The 18,884-nt window shown below is 34.2% G+C and overlaps 1 protein-coding gene across 4 annotated transcripts in view; it reads left to right on the top strand.

Moving 5' to 3' along the window:
- Positions 1 to 18,884, top strand: part of ATP9B (ATPase phospholipid transporting 9B (putative)) — a 165,607-nt gene that overhangs the window by 121,029 nt on the left and 25,694 nt on the right. For all 4 annotated transcript variants that reach the window (XM_082753070.1, XM_082753069.1, XM_082753071.1 and 1 more), the window contains 3 exons: positions 1,298 to 1,440; positions 10,126 to 10,238; positions 13,856 to 14,104. In XM_082753070.1, the coding sequence (XP_082609196.1) occupies positions 1,298 to 1,440; positions 10,126 to 10,238; positions 13,856 to 14,104 (505 nt within the window). The remainder of the gene's footprint in view (positions 1 to 1,297; positions 1,441 to 10,125; positions 10,239 to 13,855; positions 14,105 to 18,884) is intronic.

Here is an 18,884-nt window from a genome sequence, read left to right as displayed (position 1 = left end):
GTCTAGTTAAATGCATCTCGTCCTTATAGGAGGAGATGTTACCACCACTATTACCTCAGGTAATTTACAATCACTTTGTCACTGTGATTGCAGGGGGGCAGACAAAAATTGTGGCTGTGGTTTTGGTTATACTGTAAAGCAGTACTTTAGGATTGCTAAGAAAAAAAAAAGTATTTTGATCTCGGTATATCCTTGGACAGTTTAAGTCATGTTATTGTAAACCTGTTATTAATCCTGGGACTCTGGCCAGGGCAAATTAGCTACAAATCATTTACATTACTACCATCCTAGCTGTCTTTTCTGTATTTCTGGTAGAGCAGAGTCAACAGAAATGAACATGTGCATATTCCTCAGTCACTATTCCTCTGACATGGTAACTAGGAGTATGGTGAATAGCTAAAGGGAAGGAAGTGTTAGAACTAGTTTTGAGCTAGAACATTCAATTTTGGGCAGAAGCAATGTGATTTAAGTTATCTCTGACCAGCATCAGTGAAGGCTTCTTTTTTATTATGACTTAGGATTATAAGGAATAAGAGCAATTAATTCTTGTGTGATATGGTCATGGAAGTATTAACATATATGCAGACACAGGGTGAATTGGAAAAAATAAATTTATTGTGATCCTGTACTTCTGTAAATAGTAAAACTTTCTGCAAAGAAAAATTTCTAGTATAGAGCCTACCCAAAGGCTACTTTTTACTGCTGGCAGTAACAGCTCTGGCCTACATGCTATCACAGAATTTCACTGTTTGGACACGATTCTTACTTTTCACTTGATTTCTGTAACTATATTTTGGCAAGGACCTTGACAAGGAAAAATAGTTATTTAAAAATGGAGACCTGAAGAATCGTCAACACTGTTTACAATGATATCTCTATTTTCACATCATAAAGAAAAACTATGGTTGGTTGGTTTTGCTTTTTTAACAGATTGAAACTGTGACTTGAATCTTAACTTGTTGATGAAGTGTATAATACTGTCAATGTGTGTAAGTGTAGCAATATAAATATATTAAGAGTCTCCAAAAGAGTTGCAGTCTCTCATGTAGGAGACATGGTATTGCATTTGTTTGTATTGTAGTAGTTCCTAAAAGTCTGGGATAGAGCCTGAGTTTCTAATGTGTTATGTACTCTACAAACAGTTAACAAAAAATGTTCCAAAATGTCTGTTGTATGTAGTTTTAAGATTTTTTTTTTTTTTTCTGGTATCCTAAAAACAGCTTTGAGTTTTGCTTTTATGGTTATAACTTTCACTGCCTAATGTTCACACTGATTATGGTATACATTTCCTTTGCAGTTTACGTGTGAACTTGGACATGGGTAAGGCAGCCTATGGGTGGATGATTATGAAAGATGACAATATTCCTGGAACAGTTGTTCGAACTAGCACCATACCAGAAGAGCTGGGAAGATTAGTTTATTTGCTAACGGATAAAACAGGTATATCGGGTTACAATTCCAAAATGTGATGACTTATAAAATGTGTAAACTTCATTCTATATTTTAATATGTTAACGTTAAAGTGGACTTATACTACTGATCTTTATTTTTTCATTCTATTTTTTCAACAAAATATTAAGCGTGTGCTTGAGGGATTTGTTGCAGTAATGCCAATGGGATTAGCTAGGCTGGTTCTTACACAAGAAAGTGAGTATTTATTAATAATCAGGTATAATCTGGTGGAAACACTCCTGATGCAGTAACAGGACATTTGATGGCATTAGTGAGTACCACACGTCTCTTACTCTGAAAAAACTCTGGATTAGCGCTTAAGATGCACTTTATTCTTCTGCATCTTATTTCTATTGCAATATTGTATGATCGTAACAGTTAAGAACAGCCTTCAAGAGAAAAAGTAATCTCCTAAACAAGTCATAAGATCACATCTTAAAATGGTATCTGTTATTCCCATGAAATTAGATGCTGTTTATTTTACAAAGACCAGTTCTAGAGCTGCCGTATGGTTTCATCTTTGCAACTGTAATATATTATGGTACGTGACCTGGTATATTGGAAAACCTGGTCCCTGCTAGGATCAGAAGACAGGTAACTGTGAAGAAGTGATAGCTTGCTCTATTCTGCTATCTACCATTATGGCTGAAGCTTGTGACAGTCTTACCATGCTCTTAAGTCTTAGAAGTATTGAGGGATTCTTAGAATTTATTTCAGAAAACATCATAATAAATAACAAGTTCTTTAGCAAATGCAGTGTTTTTTCTCCTTTCTTGGTTCTTTCTGAGATTCAATAATTCAGTTCTGGCAGACATTCTGTTTTTTTAAGAAGCTGAGTTAGACTAAGTTCTGAAATGAGAAAGCTGTTTCTCAAACAGCTGAAGGAATGTTTTAGTGGTTTTAAGTAAAATCTACTTCAAAATGGTGAGATGGTTTGGAGGTGGTTTCCACTCTGTTATGCAGTTCAGAATGTGTAATACCCAGTTCACAGTTTTTTGCTTGAAATAGGTCCACATTCCCTCCTGTGCTGAACACTTCCAGTAAGGCCTATTTTGAAATGAAACATGTATTTCATATATTGTCATATTTTGAAAATGTATTTCTTCTTATTCTATAGGTACATATGTAAACTTAAATGCTGCTGAATGCTGTTCTTCTATTTCATAAAAGAAAAAGACAACTGCCATCTTTCTTAGCATATAGAAAAGTATTCCTAATTATAGTGTGGTAATTTTTCAAAGCAAATGAGCAATTCCTTTAACAAGTTTTATTTCAGTTATCTAATGATTTGCATTGTGTTTGAAACTGCTTATTGATTTTAATTGCACCTTTCATTGTGATAATTTATGTAGCTTCAAGAGTGCTGTCTCATCATAAGCTTGAAATATGCAATTTGCAGCATATGTTTGGAAAAAGGAAAGTACGTTCAAAAATAATAAATTTTCAGAACAGTGCAGTAGAGTTCATTTGCCCAAAGCATTACTTTGTAAACAAAGACAATGTATACTAAAACTTTTCTGATAAATACTCCAGTTACCGTACCAAACTAGAAATTTGGTGCCCTTTATCATTGTCTCCTTACAGTTACAGACTGCACTGAAAATTTTGAGAAGTTAAAAATAAAATGCTAATAATTTATTCAGCCAGCTTTACAATCCTGAAATTATATTATACAATGCAAGAATTATATTCTGATCCTGTCTGGTGACCAGTTTATAACATAAAGCACAAGAATCACTGTGCTGTGTTCTTTTCCTCAAGCTATGTACCTATTACCCAGTTTAAAATAATAATAACAATAAGCTTCAGATCTACTTGTAGAAAAATAACTGATAAAGTTAACCTAATGCAACAGTAATTAAAAATAACTTTCTTAAAAATAGTTTTTTTTTTTTTCTAATAGCATTAAATGTAGTGGTACTGTGTTTTTTTAAAGTGAAAATAGTTACATTTATAAAATTTTGAAAGAAAACACTTAATAGACTTGTGAGAAACAGTCTTGTTTTCTTCTTTTTCTTTTTTTTTTTTTGTTGTTGTTTTTTTTCAAAGCTGCATCATGCCACTTGCAATCACAGTAGTTCTGTTTAATTTTAAGAAGCACTTGTGTTCTGGCCTTTCAGAGTGCATACTTGAATGGGGCTAAATAGACATGTAAAAAGGCTTTAGCAGCAAATGTGTTTACATACAGTCTGGAAGATTGCTAGCATTCACCCTTAAAGGATTTTCAGAGCATTGAAGTCTATTGACTTGATATAAAAATGAATGTAAAAGCAGTATTCTAGGGCAGTAGTTTTGCACTAACAGGCAGCCTATGTGCTCTTACTTAAGTGTTAGTGGAAGGTTGAGGTGACTGAGAATAAGCCAGGAGTCCAGCAGAGTTGACAAGCTTCAGAAATCTGGCCATGGCCTTCCAGACCATGCTTTTCTTCAGACCATCATACAAAGCTTTGCTCAATTTTCTTAGTTTTAAATGTCCTGTAACTTCTAAACTTTTTACATCACCAAGCAAACTTGCAGCCAATGTGCAATACCTGATATACCTGAGTATATCAGTAGCTGCTTCCAGTTTCCTTCCTTGATGAATATATTTGGTCTTATTCTGCATTTTATCATAAATGTAAAGCATCCTTTTAGGTAATGAACAGGTTCTGTACAGTTAATCCAAGATTGCTATTGCATGATTATACAGTGTTCATGAGAGCTGGTTTCAGTACTTTCATGCTTGAACTTCCAGCTATAATCTTACAAACTAGTTGATTCTGTTCTTCTTAAGCCCACTTAAGGCTTGGCTGTTCAGTGGAGAAAGAGAGACAGTTTTGTAGTTGTCTCTCCAAGTAGGTGCTATTAAAAAGTGGAACTAAAAGGCTTATCTTCTTAAGTGTAAACAAGCGAATCTTTTCTCAATATTGAAAATAAAAATACAGAGAACAGTCTGCAAAAATCTTATACTGTGGTCCAAGCTTCGCTGGAAATGATTGAGAATTAGCTGTTGAGTCTAAGGAGCATTGCCTTACTAACATAATTGCAAGGTAGTTCTTTGTATGATTGTAAATTGGGTTTGTGCTTCATCAATAAGCTTTTTGACAAGAAGCGTCCATCACAGTGGCTCTCTCATTTGCCACAGTAGAATAGAAAATGAAGTATCCCAATAATTGCATTATAGTTTCCTTATTGTGGGACAAGAAAGCAATGTGGTATAATTAGGTTTGATTGGAGTGCATGTTTCCGGTAAGATCTGAAATTAATGATGTTGCTATAGTGACACATCTGCGGCCACCAGTGCGTGAAACATAAAGTAATTCATTCGACAAGAGAAGACATCTGTTAACTGCAAGGATGCAGAGCATATTGACACTGACCAGAAATACTAGACGTTATGTGATAAATGAACAAATGATGCTGAAACAGGAGGACAGATAATTTGTACTTAATCTGCTGGGAGAACTTTAATCTTCTCACTGGTTGCATTTGACAATGCCATTGTTTAAAGAACAATGCTGCAGAGAACTCATAAATTTTAAAACTTAACTCAGGGTGCAGCCTATTAAAGCAATACATTAATTCCTTTGTTAGGGAGTTTTTATCTTCATGTAGAACAAAGCCATTACTAAAAACACCCACTAAAACAACAGGTTTTTTAGGACTCACATTTTAATTATAGCATCCATTACCCAAAATGCCATGTTGTTTGGACTTGAATCACGTATAAGTTTGACAGAAAGGCGTCATCTGTTATGGGGCGGGGGGCAGCTATAAGGGGGAGCTATTTCCAGTTGTTTCCAAGGGCAGCTGGGCATGGTATCTAACCCTCTCCAGAGCATAAAAAGATTTTAATCCCGAAAGAATAAAATAAAGATATTTGGCAATATTTTTTTGAATATTTTTGTTGCTTGGGATGTGGGATGGCAAGCCTTATGCCATTCACGACAACTTCCAGCATTTTCAGCTATAACAAATGTGTACAGACTTCCAAACATAGTTATTTACTAATGCATACACTTGTATTTGAGTTCTGTAATTAACATTTTAGCGGGTGTTTGGACCAAATGAGATACTTAACAAATATAATAGTTGAACAGATGCATAGAGCAATGTGATTCTTGATTTTCTGGGAAAGTCTTGTTAGAGGTTGGTATATGTAGGCATTTTCATTAAATGTGCCTAATGTAAAGGACTATTAGAATAGTGAATTTCACTAATTATTTCTGAAAATTTATCTTTTAAGGTATTCTTAAAGACTATTGAGTCTTTTTCTGTTTAACATAAGCTACCATAGACTAATTAAAAAAAAATAAATAAATGCTGGTGAAATAATCTCTCCTCACTTCACTTTGATGCAAACATATTTACACAGTTAACTTTATCTGTTCTCTGTCTCCATGGTATTAGTACCACTGGGGTTGCAGCTGAGTAGAGCCACACTAGAACAGAAAGCTTTTTGTCATAAGATACTATGGGAAGCTTCAAGACATGCATTCAAGATAGATCAGTCAAAGGAATCCTTACTTTGTGGCTTCAGTTGGACACCCATCTACTGAAAATCCACAGTATATCCGATGAATATGAATGTTGCTGTGAAAGGCTGATACAAGAAGGAAATAGCTACTGCTATTCTTGACTATATCAGCGATACGAGTACTGTTACCTTCAGCCATGCAAAGATAAGCAAATCTCAGCTCTTTTTCACCTTCATTCCTAGCAGGTTGTAGGTTATCCTGGGGTTTGGTTTGAGGTTTTATTGTGGTTATGTTTATGGCTTTTGTTCCTAAGTGGAGCAGTTGAGTGAGCAGACATATATATGTGTTTACCATGAGCTTTTAAATTTTCCTTTTGTAATCTTACCAGGTTGTATTTGTTCCAAAGTTAAGAGAAAGTATATCTGCCACGAGATTGTTGCCTACAGTTTCATTATTAAGAGCATTGAGCTGGATTTCCCTTAAAGTTTCAATAGAACTGTTCAGTTTTGCCCTGACTTTTTATCTAAGTACATAGCTCAATCAAAGAATTCATACTTCCTTATAGATTATTCACCTTCTCAATTTTTGATAAAGTTACTAATTCTTGCGTTGTATGTATTTTCTTGCTCTTTTGTTTTGGCATTTTTAGATTGCTGGTATTAGTCCCAGTTACCATATAGTAATGTAGGATCAGATAGATCTGCATCTGCTTCTCAAAACAAAAACAAGAACAACAACAACAAAAAAAAAACACTCTTCAGCTCTGTTGTGAATCACATCTGTTGCCATCCAGGGAATGATGCCTTCAGGACTTTTTCCTTAGAAATTAATTTCGTCTTTGCCTGCTTTACTCTGTGTTTAATGACACAGTTTTAGACCAAAACCAACAAAACCACCAACAACAAAAAACACTCTTAATACTTTATACTTTAGTATATTCACTAAAGAATATACTAAATTTTTTTTCAGCCATTGTCTACTAACTTTTTGTCAGGATATTTTCCTCATGTGGTAACTAACAGTATAGCAGAGCAACGAATATGTGATGTTAGTTGGAGATCATACATTGACTGCCATAATTTCTGATTTTTTTTTCTAAAGTAGTTTTATTTATCCACTAACTTCATATTAGCAATGTCTTAAAAGTGTGGAATTGATATGTAAGTGTTTAAAAAGCATTATCAAAAGTAGAAAGGTCTCATACCGTTCTTCAGTACTTTTATCACTTTGAGCAGACTAGAAAAATGGCTGTTTTGGGGTTCCTTTTCATTCCTAAATTAAGCTATATAAAAAAATTCCTTCTCTCCATGTTTGAAAGGCTTGCATTTTGGTGGATAAAGTAAAGGATGCATTGTTTTGTCAAGGTGTATTAGGTTTCTTCTAGAAGACTACAATTTAAGAATTGCTTCTTAAGTTGTAACATGATTAATTGGCGTTATGAAGTATTTGGACCAAGTTATTGGGGATGTCTTCATCCTTTTTGGATGAATTCTTCATTAGAAGAATGTAAAAGTAAATTCTTAGTTTTCACATACAGGAAAACTTTTAACTTCCATTTGGATGACTGGAAAATGTGTATTTTGTTTTATTTTTGTAGAAATTTGGGGTAATTATGCATCTATAAATGCAACTACCCATGTTTCTCTCACAGTGCTTCAGATGTATTGTGTCTGTTGTTGAAAGCCTAATGCTAGTCTAAAAAAACAAGAGCAAAAATTAATTGTTTCTTTGGGGTTTTGTTTTCATTCTTTTTTATTAGAATTTTCAGTAGCGAGTACAGATATTTTTGCAGCTTGCTTTCTTATGCCATAGATGTTTCCTACTACTGTAGCTGATAAAATGGAAGGATGTTGATTCTATAAGCAATGCATAAGATCTGAGTATTAATTTGTGATTGCTGGAATGTTTAACCTTGTCTTTATAAATAGTTTTCCCTTGCTCATTTTTCCTGAACCTCCTTTCATGGATTCTAGCAAGATAGGAAAATCCATACTTTTGTACTCTGAAGCTTTTCTTCTCTGCTTGCTGAGATGGGAGGCAAGAAGGAATGACACTAATTTTCCATCTATCTACCTTTCCCTCAACTACACATGATTTGGACTTGGACGGATTTAGTAATGTCAGAAGAAATAATCTTTTCCTATAATAATCGTAGAGCCAATTTTATTTTTTCTCTGTTTTCCCAAGCAGCAATTACTGAACTAGTGAGAAACAGATTTGACAGTTGCCTGCTGTCTCAAATTTTGAGTGGCATTTAGTTCCCCAACTCCTAGGGAGCATTTATTTTAATTCAAAAATTGGCAAAGCTATGGGCAGTGAGAAAGATGTTAGCATGCCTGGAAAGTAACAAACGTTATGCAGATTTATTTGGAAATTTCTTGCAATAAACAATATTGAACAAAGTACTTCGTATTTTTGTTGTGTTGGATTTTTTGTTTGTTTTCTTTTCTTTTTAAATGGAGATTTTAATTTCTCATGATTGCAAGTGGAAACTTGCCTGTTTCTCATCTGCAAAATGTAGATTGTTGTATGTTTTTTTTTCTCCTAGCCCACAATTACAGTCATAAATGTAATCAAATTTAACAAACAATATTTGAATAAAAGTAAAGCGTATAAAGGCAAAACAAAAAATCATCATGATGACCATAAAAACAAACTCTTCTTATCCATTGTATGAAAGTAGTCTGTCTCCCTAATTGCGGAGATCAAGAACTTTATCTTCATGGGCTGTTTTCCAGCCTTGGGAATATTCTACTTCTCATATGTATTTTTAATAATGTTATGCATTTTGTGAAGAAATTATGTATTTCATATATTTGTTTTAAATATTTTTCTAAATTCAAATGGTATGACTGGTAAAAAATCCTGAAGGAAAAGTGAATGGAAAGTGTCAGTTTTTAATCACAGAGAGGGAAAAGGGGATGTGTTTGTAATGATCATCTAATGCTTCTATAGTAATACAACAAGACATGGTCTGATAACTGTGGTTTGATGGTACAACAATTGACATGAAGTGTCACCATACAGATCTTACCAGAATGTAGGAGTGTTAGACATATCAGATATAACTGAGGAAGACGTGACTTTTACACCTTAATGAATCTTCCAAAATTACTAATAGTTCTAGCCCGATTAGATGCATAAGCTGGATGCTGTCCAAAAATTTCTGTTTTCCACACAATGGAGAGAAGTAACCTACTCTCTTCCTGTGGCTTGTGTCTTTAAGCATACTGGGATGAAGATATGAAATAGTTTATTCTGCAGTTCTTATTCATGGGTAATTATAATATCCTTTGCATTAAAATTATTGTAAAATCTTCAAGAATGGCACTTTTAGTATCATGTTGTGTTTATTATCATCAGGATATTGTCACGTTTATGATTTTTGATAACCCAAGACTATATGGTTAAATATAGTAAAAGTTTCATAGTAAATTATTTCCCCTTTGTCTGAGCAATTATATAAATAGTTTTTGAGGAAGGGCCATTATCAGGATAATCTTTTGTGAGTTTACCATGGGAAGCTAGGTGACCTCTTTTTGCCTGATGTGCTTCATCTTGGAAACCTGAACCTTCCACCTTTCTATTTAGAGTTTTTCCAAACCCAGGGATGTGAACAGTTGGCAGAGATGGATGCAAAGTGTCAGTCTGTGACTGACACCCTGTAGTTTCTCACAAATGCAAAGTGTGTTCTGAAAACACTGATTGGATTCATTCTGCCTTATTCCAGTTGGAGGCTAAATCTGTCAAATTTGGAAGTGACATTCATTCTTATTGTCTTATTCTAGCTAACATTGAATGTGCCTGCTTGCTAGCATGTCTGCTTTTGTACATGAGGTGCTAGATTCCTATATGGTTTTCTATTTTCCTTTAGCATTTATGAGGCATGGTGCAAACTGTTGCATTGATGTTTGAGAATCAGTTTCATCCATATACTACATTTTCTGTGTTTTATACTAAGGGAAATGATTTTGTGTCTTTCTAGTTTGTATGTTTAGTTGTGTTGGCAGAATCAGGCTGAAGGTGGAACCAGTGATTTCTTCCAGTATGACTAACTCTGATCTTTCTGCACAAACATTACTTTAATTAACTAAACTGATGCTAACTTATGATTCATTCCTTCTTTCTAAAAGAAAGACTGGGGCTGAGGGGTGAAGTGTTGTGGCCTTGTCATGGTATTTTTTTTGCTGCTTTGTAATGCACTTCTTCATTACAGGAACGCTTACACAGAATGAGATGATATTTAAGCGTCTCCACCTAGGTACTGTGTCCTATGGAACAGACACGATGGATGAAATTCAGAGTCATATTATAAACTCTTATTCACAGGTATCTCGTTTATAAATTATTTACCTTTAATATGGAGATATTTTTTAAGCGCTGAAGCATTGTTGTTGATCATGTCTAGAAATTTGAGATGTTATGAAAATTCTTCCATTTGTAGATCTCTCTTAACTGATAGGATGAAAGGGGAAAGTGAGACAGCATGTTGTTCTCTCCTGATTTTAAAGTTCCTCATAACACCCACTTTACAGACTTTACTTTTCTATTCCCCACTATCAGGAATCTGTGTTAACTTGTCTGTACAATGCAGTTTGTCTTTTGCCAAATCATCTCAGAGTAAGCTATTCAGTGTTGAGACTGCAAATTACGGGTAAATGACCAGAACACAACAAACAGTAATTACATCTTTGAAGATATATTCATCAGCAATAAACATTGAAAACCACATTAATTGGCATAACCAAAAAAAAAAAAAAAAAAAGTTGGCAAAATGAAGACATATATAAAAAGATATTTTAAAATAAATACTGTTTTAGAGAAATTTAAGATTGAAAATGGCATAAACCAGGGGAAAAAATGAAAACTCTCTAACTCTCTTCTGGTTGAGAATGAAGTGTTTGGTCTTCCTGTGATATATGAATACTTGGTCTAGGAAGAGCATTATGACTCCTTGTCTGTCTGTGGGTAAGTTGTGGAGTGGAGGAGGATCAAATTCTGCAAACACTTTGTATTTCCCATGTATGTAAAGTATCTGGGTTCCTTCTGCAGGCCTTTTTAAGGACCTGATTCCATTCTGGGATTAGGAAGGTTTTTTTTTTTTTTTTATTTCTATTATTTGAAACAAACAACAACAACAAATTCATATAGGAGCAAATAATTGATATGTTAATTGATGTTTTCATATGTTGCCTACAGTGTGATACTTAAGACTTTATACATAAATTACATCCCATAGTTGATGTGGATACAAAACATCATTGGCTGACCCAGTTAAGTTTGTAGACTGACCCCCTTATCTGTGTCCTCATTTTCTCTTGTAAAAGGATTGATTGTAGGATCAGCAATTAGCTCAGGTCTTTAGTTACGCAGATCTTTTTGAACTGTAGCTTCCTTCTCTTTTGATTCTTTAAAAACAAAAACCAAAAAGTTTAACACCAATTTGTTAATACTCTGTAACATTTCGGAAGAGAGGCAGAAGGGAAAGCAGTGACTAAACGCTGTATATTAGTTTTCAGTGTGCAACTTGAATTTCTATCTTCTTTTCCATATAAACAAATCAAGGAATCTAGTTCTTAGATTTATCCAAGAAAAATTAATTCACTTCTGCTTAATTCTTAGTAGATATAGCAATGAATATGTCAATGAATTGCAATAATAAGCCTGTGAGAAATAAGATACAGAGTTCTTTTACCTAAAGATCAGTAGCCCAGATTTGGTTCAGGATGGGTTATTGGAAGTAATTGCTACCTGACAAAGTTTATAAAAATCACCCAACCATAGTTTCGTTGTAATGGATTGTTTGGGTATTCACAGTAACAACTGTAGCAATAGATAATATTAACTGATAAACTTTAGCAGGCACACTTAGTACTGACTGAATTTGAAGACGGGGGACCAGTCTTCTTGTAGAGGAGGCACATTCATTAACACCTCTCATCTATTTAGGTTAAATATGCTATCTGAAAAGAATGGCATAATTTCTGGAATTCTTACTTGCTTAAAGGTTTTACTAGTTTTTTGTAGATGTTAATGAGTGGTACCCATGGTTAATTATTTTTTTAATTACTGTAACAGATTGGGCACTGAATTCTTTAAAAGAAGAAATGCAAGGGAAGCTTTATTTCCCTGAATTGTGGGAAAGGATTTCCCAAGTCTATGTTAGCAGTTCTTAAATGATGAAAAGAACTTTTTTGGAACTTCCTTTTTTCAGCTTTATATAACACTGCTTAATGTTTAAATAATACTTTAATTATGTGTGTTGCTAGCAACTATTTAAAACAGAAAAATGAAGGAGTTTCTTTAACAAAACAAGCAACTATTAAACAGTTGCTTCAATCTCAATACTATAGTGACTTTTTTTTTTTTTATTTATTTAATCTATGATAATAGAGGCTGCCAGTTAGCTAGGCAGTGGTTCTTGTGTGACATTGATTTTATCCCTTGTTTGTGTTCTGTTTTATTATTACAGTGGACCTACTAGACTATTGTCATCTTAATGTAACACACAAATCTATTATAACCTGATTATATTTCCCCACTGGAAGCATTTTGTGATAGAGGGCATAATCTTTAATGGAATTTGTGTGAAATTAAATTATACAAGCATCAATAAACATAACATAATTCAGGAGGAGTAAATCAGCTTAATTTATTTGCGGCTGTAATGGCATCAGCGTTAGCAGAATGCAAATGCCGAGGTTTAAAGCAGTAGCTGAAAAGCAGTGCCAGATGAGCAGAAAGTTAAACCCTTTATTAGACAACACTGTAATTTGATGGGCAGAATGTTCACGGTTCAGCAGATTACAGTCAGGAGGAAAAACCGCATGGTTTCTGAAGAGGTTTTCTGAGTTACCAAAGAGTCTTCTGTTCACTCCAGGGTAGAACTGCATGTATATTTAGATATACATAGATATACAATAGATAGATTTCCAATGCTGACTTCAAAACCAAACAAACAATAAAACCGTTGCTTTCAACTAATTATAAACAGAATACTCTCTTAGACAAATTCAATCATGTACTATTTCTGAAGGATAACTTAAAGTAGTGTTAATGTTATTCAACAATAATATGATCCTCAAATATGTGTCAAACTATTATTTTGAAGGATTATTTATTATAATATTGCATTTTGCTAAGGAAGAACAAATTCCAACCTGCAGCAAAAGCAACTACCCTTCAAAATGTATTAGTTTACAAATAATGTAGAAGTCACATAGGTTTTAAATTTAATCAGTGATATTTTTTTCCTAATTTTTATACTTAACGATAACTGCATTTGTTATTTCGGTCCATACCAAAGTGCTGTTTAAAATGCCAAAGATTTTGGTCAAGATGTAAAGGAATTTTTTTTTCAATATTAAATTATGGAATATAAGATTCCAACCTCTGAATGTACACAGATGACAGAATAAAGAAGAAAAGCAAACAAACAAAAGAAAAAACACCCTTGCAGTTTTGTTCTGGTGTTCCTAAAATGATCCAGTTTGTTGCTGGCTTAAGTACTTTTCTAAAATAATGTATAGGAAGTAAAGTACATAAAAGGATTACTGTGTGATGGATCACTGGAATAGATAAATTATGAATTAAGAGAACAGGGTTTTCTGCAGAACCTGGTCAGCCTATTCATTCATTTTATTGGTTACTTTTTTTAACTTCGCATTTTTCAATTACCTGCTGTTTGAATTCTCTCTTATTGAAATTAAATATAAATTCAAGATAATGAAACTCTGGTTATGCATTAGTTCTAGAGAAAAGTAGATGAGGGTTTTTATGAATCACAAACTGAAAGAGTTAACAGTAGTTTTTATGAAATAAATAGTTACTATCCTTAAAACTTAATCACCCTTTTTACAAAGGGAAAAATCAGATATAAATCAGTGTTCATGTTTTGTTTCTATTATTAAACTTCGTTTTACTATTCATTGTGTTGGGTCTTAAAGGTGCATTCTCAGAATAGTGGAAGCAATGTAAGTTCAACACCATCTAGGAAACCTCAGTCTTCTGCACCCAAAGTCCGCAAGAGCGTCAGCAGCCGAATACATGAAGCAGTGAAGGCTATTGCACTGTGCCACAATGTGACCCCAGTTTATGAATCGCGTGCTGGTGTGTCTGGAGAAACAGAATATGCAGAGGTGGATCAGGACTTCAGTGATGAAAATCGAGCTTACCAGGCTTCCAGCCCTGATGAGGTTAGTGTGCAAGGGCAAAAAAAAAAAAATTAATCTCAGCCAAATAACAGGGCTCATGAAGTTAAAAAGAACAGAACTGTGAAATACACGTGTTTTGGGGTTTGGTTTCTTTATACTTCCAATAATCTGGTTTTACTTCCTTTACTGCTATAGGAAAGATCTAGGTTATATAAAGGTGGTTTGAATTATTTGACTAAGAGGTCTATGAAGTTAATGCTTTGGAATCAATACTGCGTTGAGTATCGGAATTAAAGTTACCAGGTGTATTCTCAAAACATTAATTCATGGATCATAGCACAGATACGCAAAAGAGAATATGAAACTAAGCTTTGAGTGATGGACAGCCAGGTACATTTGCTAGTGACACTACCAATTGGTGGAATATACAGATTCTTAACAGGAAAAAAAGCCCAAGCCTCAAATATTCCTGTAGAAAAGCTCTTGAGCTTGCTTACCTTAGACAGCTGCATTATCTTGAGGGTTCAGTCAAAACTTCATGAAGTGTGGAACAAACCTAAAACCCTATTTGAGTGAAATATGCATTTGCCTTACACTGAAATCCAAATCTGAAACAAATCCTACTGCTTTCAATAGACCTGAGTTATTGTTCTGAGTAGTCGTGTTTTGGGGCCTGAATCAAGTTTCAACACATTGCGAAGTAAGCATAAAAATAATTCTGGTCCACTGACATGGATATGGGTGCACTCTTGAAAACAGAATATTTAGAAGTCAGTTTGCATCTTAAATTGAATAGGTTGAAGGGCATCTTTGTTTTAAAGAAATTCTAGCAGTGTCTGAAGGTTGTATATACTGTTGGTGGTGTAGCCACAGTAACTTGGTCATAATCAAAACATGGTTTTCACAAGATGTGAAGAAGGAGTTGTATATGTGAAAGCTTGTATACTTTTCTAACTGTACAAGTTGATCTAATACTAGGTAATATTTCTTCCACAAACATGATCTTACTACAGCTTCGCTTGGTAGTTTTAGTATACATTTGGTTTACATTTTGAGTATATCACCATATGTAACATTAACAGAATCTTAACAATTCAAACTGCAAACTAATTGCTAAAAGAAACAAGTTTATAACAAGCCCTTTCAAGTATTAAATAATATGAAGTCTTTCTTGATGAACAGACAACTATATCCGCTTCCAATAGTTCATTGTATCAAGGGATTGCAGAATATAAAGAAATAGCTGGTTCTCAGAGATTAAAAAGCAGCAGATAGTACATCCATTTTAAAAATAAACTCTAGGTAGGACTTGAGCTCTTTGGCTGGAATAAATAATCCATGATATCATGTGTGGTGTTGTATAATACAGGTTGACCTACAATATGAGTTGAGAATGTTCGAAGTGCATTTGTTTATGACAGAGATGCTGTCAATATAAGCTGTTATTGTATCTGCATAACGTTTGACAATATTTGCACACATACAATTTTTCATATGCATATATAATCATATTCACTAAATGTATAAGTGTAATGAGCCTGCAAGGTACCACTAAATATAATGAAAGATGTAATCACAGCTAAAGATTAAGTAAACCCTTCAGCTTTAACAGACAAAGGTGAAGAGATGTGCAATTAAGAGAAATGGTGACTTTTCTCACAACATGCTCTTCTCTATATATTTTTTTCAATTCATTCAGTTGTTTGGAATCTGAAAATAATGCCATAAATAGCAATTCTCCTCCAGTATTTGCTAAAGGAAACAGCTGTAAGACTTGAGAATTATGCAAGTGTTGCCCTGGGAAGACGGTAAAGGATTTGACCTTGGAAAAAGGAAAGGAAAGTTGATAAAGTGCTTAGATGACAGATATGGGGCTCGGGGTGAAAAGCAAGGTGTAAGAGGAAGACAGCAACAAAGAAACTGTTAGTGCTTTAAGGGAGAGAATGTACAGGCATTTTTAATAACAATTTTTTTATCCTGAACTTATACATTATAGCTATATGCAAGTGAAATGAAAAATTTGCAACACACTTCAGAACAGACAGCATTAAATTTCATTTTCAAAGATGTTTGAAACTACTAAAAATATATTGAATAGGTATAGTTTAATATATTTAGAAATTGATACTGAAAGGAGTCTTATAAAATGATGAAGCTACGGAAAACATTTAAATAGTATAAAAAATGCAGGATAACAGCAAAAAGGCTAAGAGTTGAAAGACTTAGCAGGTCTTTATCATAATTTTTTAAAGAGTTGTATTGATGCAATGCTTGCAAATCACTGGAGCCTAAGGAAAATAATGTAAATGGTTCATTATTTAGCTTATTGAACTTTCCTGCAGTTAGGTTGACTGATGATGCCAATGTTTCCCAATCACCAAAGTACCATTTTAAAAGCATTTTTTATTGAATAAAGTGCTTTGAATATTGCACCCTGGAGCTTTATTTAGGGAAATGATTCAATTGATGTTTTCTGTTTAACCTCAACACTGACCTATCACAACATATTTGGTTAATAAGCAACATTATCATTTAATAGACTTAACCAGTTTTATACATTGTGCTTTCTCAACATTACAACTCTATTCTCTTAGATTTTGTTTATGGAACTCGTTTGATTGCAGTCTTTTGAAAGAAGATGTGATTTGTTCAGTTGTCTTTTTGCATTATGTAACATTGCATGTTATCACCATAGCATATAAAGAGCAGAGAACAATGTGTAAGTATAAACTGATCTTCCCTGTAGAAGAGTACAAGAAGCAGTTCAGTAATATATTGACACATAATACAGTTAATGAAATTACTTGAGGAATTCATTTGAAATTCTTCACACGTGCATGTGTGCATCCATATACAGATAATATAACCAAAAGAAAGTCTGCACATTTAGAAGTAGGTACATTTATCATAAAAGATGTATTTATCTATCGTTAGAGTAACCTGAGATAAGTAACTGGTTTTGTATTCATAATGTGAACCCTACTTATGCCAGGCTCTTTGTTTCTTATGATAAGTGATCAATATTTCATTTTCTCTGAAAGAGTGGAAAGTTTCATTTGTCTGTCACTTGTCCTCTGCAGATGTAGCATAGCAAACAATAAACATTCATCGAGAAGTTGCTTAAAAAAAAAAAAAAAGTCTTTTAGTCAGCCATGATAGCTGTGGGTTCATCTCATCTGTAGAAAGTCAGCTACCTTAATGTAATGAACAATCATAAAAGGGTATAAGCTAAGTAGGTAAAGCAACGGAGTTCAAAGGTCACAGACCCAAGCAATTCAGGGGCATGCTATGAACAGGAGCCTTTGAAGACCTTTGCTCCTCTCTGGTCAGAAAAGATTGATCAGTCACGATTTTTAATGACTGCGTACTCTCATAAACCAGCTATTTATTGGTTATGCGTTGTCCTGCACTGTTATATTCTCAAGCATTTCTAATTCCAGGATTTCAAGTATTTAAATACTACTTTAAAGTGTGGTCAGTTACTTAATTCCAACGTTTCTGTCCAAAGACAACAGTTTCTAAAATTAATTACAATGATACACAGCCAATCATTTAAAAACAGACAGGGAAATGATATGCCCTTAGTGAAGCAGCTTTTGTGTTTACAAGAGTGAAGCTGTAATGTATGAGACATGTTGTATTGTTTAATTCATTTTATTGTGTGTGCTTATTGAAGCAAGACTAATTGTGTTGTTTTGTCAATGTATTGTGAAAAGCAAATCACTCAGTAGCATAAAACCATCACTTTCATGACCTTCGAGACCCACAAAGAATAACTACTTCATAGCTTGTCTTGAATATCGATTGGCAGTTTTTTCACATATCAAGCTGTATTTTAAGTTAATAATTTTATTTAATTTTGAAGGTTCTTGATGAAAAGGGATTGACTGCAAATTTCCTTTACCAAATCATTGTTCATAAGTATAAACAAAGCGGTGCTCATTGGAAACATTAATGTTGTTGAACAATCCTAACAGAAACTGTTCAGAACATTCAGACAGTAGGGGAAAAAAAAAAGCTCCCAGCTTCTTCCCTGTTACCATACCAATAGTCGTAACCTCAATATACCATATGTATAACCTGTGTGTCCTCTGTGTCCTTACATGGGAACCAGGTTTTGAAAGTAAATCCGATTGTCTGATATTAAGATGCTATTAATTGGCTCTGAAATAAATGAAGGTTGTTTACATGAGAATTCTTTAAGCAGCGAAACTGTCTTAAGAAATTTCCACACGTAGTTCTTCACTCTTAGCCTACAAACTGCTCGTTCCTAAATGTCAAAGGCTTCAAAGCCTTTATTTATATGGTCCATTTTTCACCTAAATGGTCAGGGGCATTTTTTTGGTCTTAGGCCAAGCAGTAACGGCCTTTTAGGATGAAACTAGTAAGTGAAGGTCTTCAGAATTCAGTAGGATATCTCATAGCTCACTTTGTGGATGTATGACCCTGTGTGCTCAAAGACGAGGCAAGTTTCATTTTTTCAAATGACTATATCAGTTTTTCATCAACCGTGACTTCTTCCTGCCATCAGGGTCTCAAGGTGACAAGTAACTAGAGGTCATTATCTTTCCCACAGAGCAAAAGGATTCCATGTCGCGATTCACAAAATCACAGAATTGTAGAGGTTGGAAGGGACCTCAAGAGATCATCAGGTCCAAACCCCCTGCCAAAGCAGGTTACCTAGAGTAGATTGCCCAGGTAGGCATCCAAACAGGCCTTGAATATCTAGGAGATTCCACAGCCTCCCTGGGTAGCCTGTTCCAGTGCTCTGTCACCCTCAGCATGAAGAAGTTCTTTCGCATGTTGGTGTCGAACTTCCTGT

This window comes from Aythya marila (assembly GCF_965140915.1).
Source record: "Aythya marila genome assembly, chromosome: 2".
In the NCBI taxonomy this organism is placed as follows: Eukaryota; Metazoa; Chordata; class Aves; order Anseriformes; family Anatidae; genus Aythya; species Aythya marila.
This window is presented reverse-complemented; position numbering and strand designations above follow the sequence as displayed.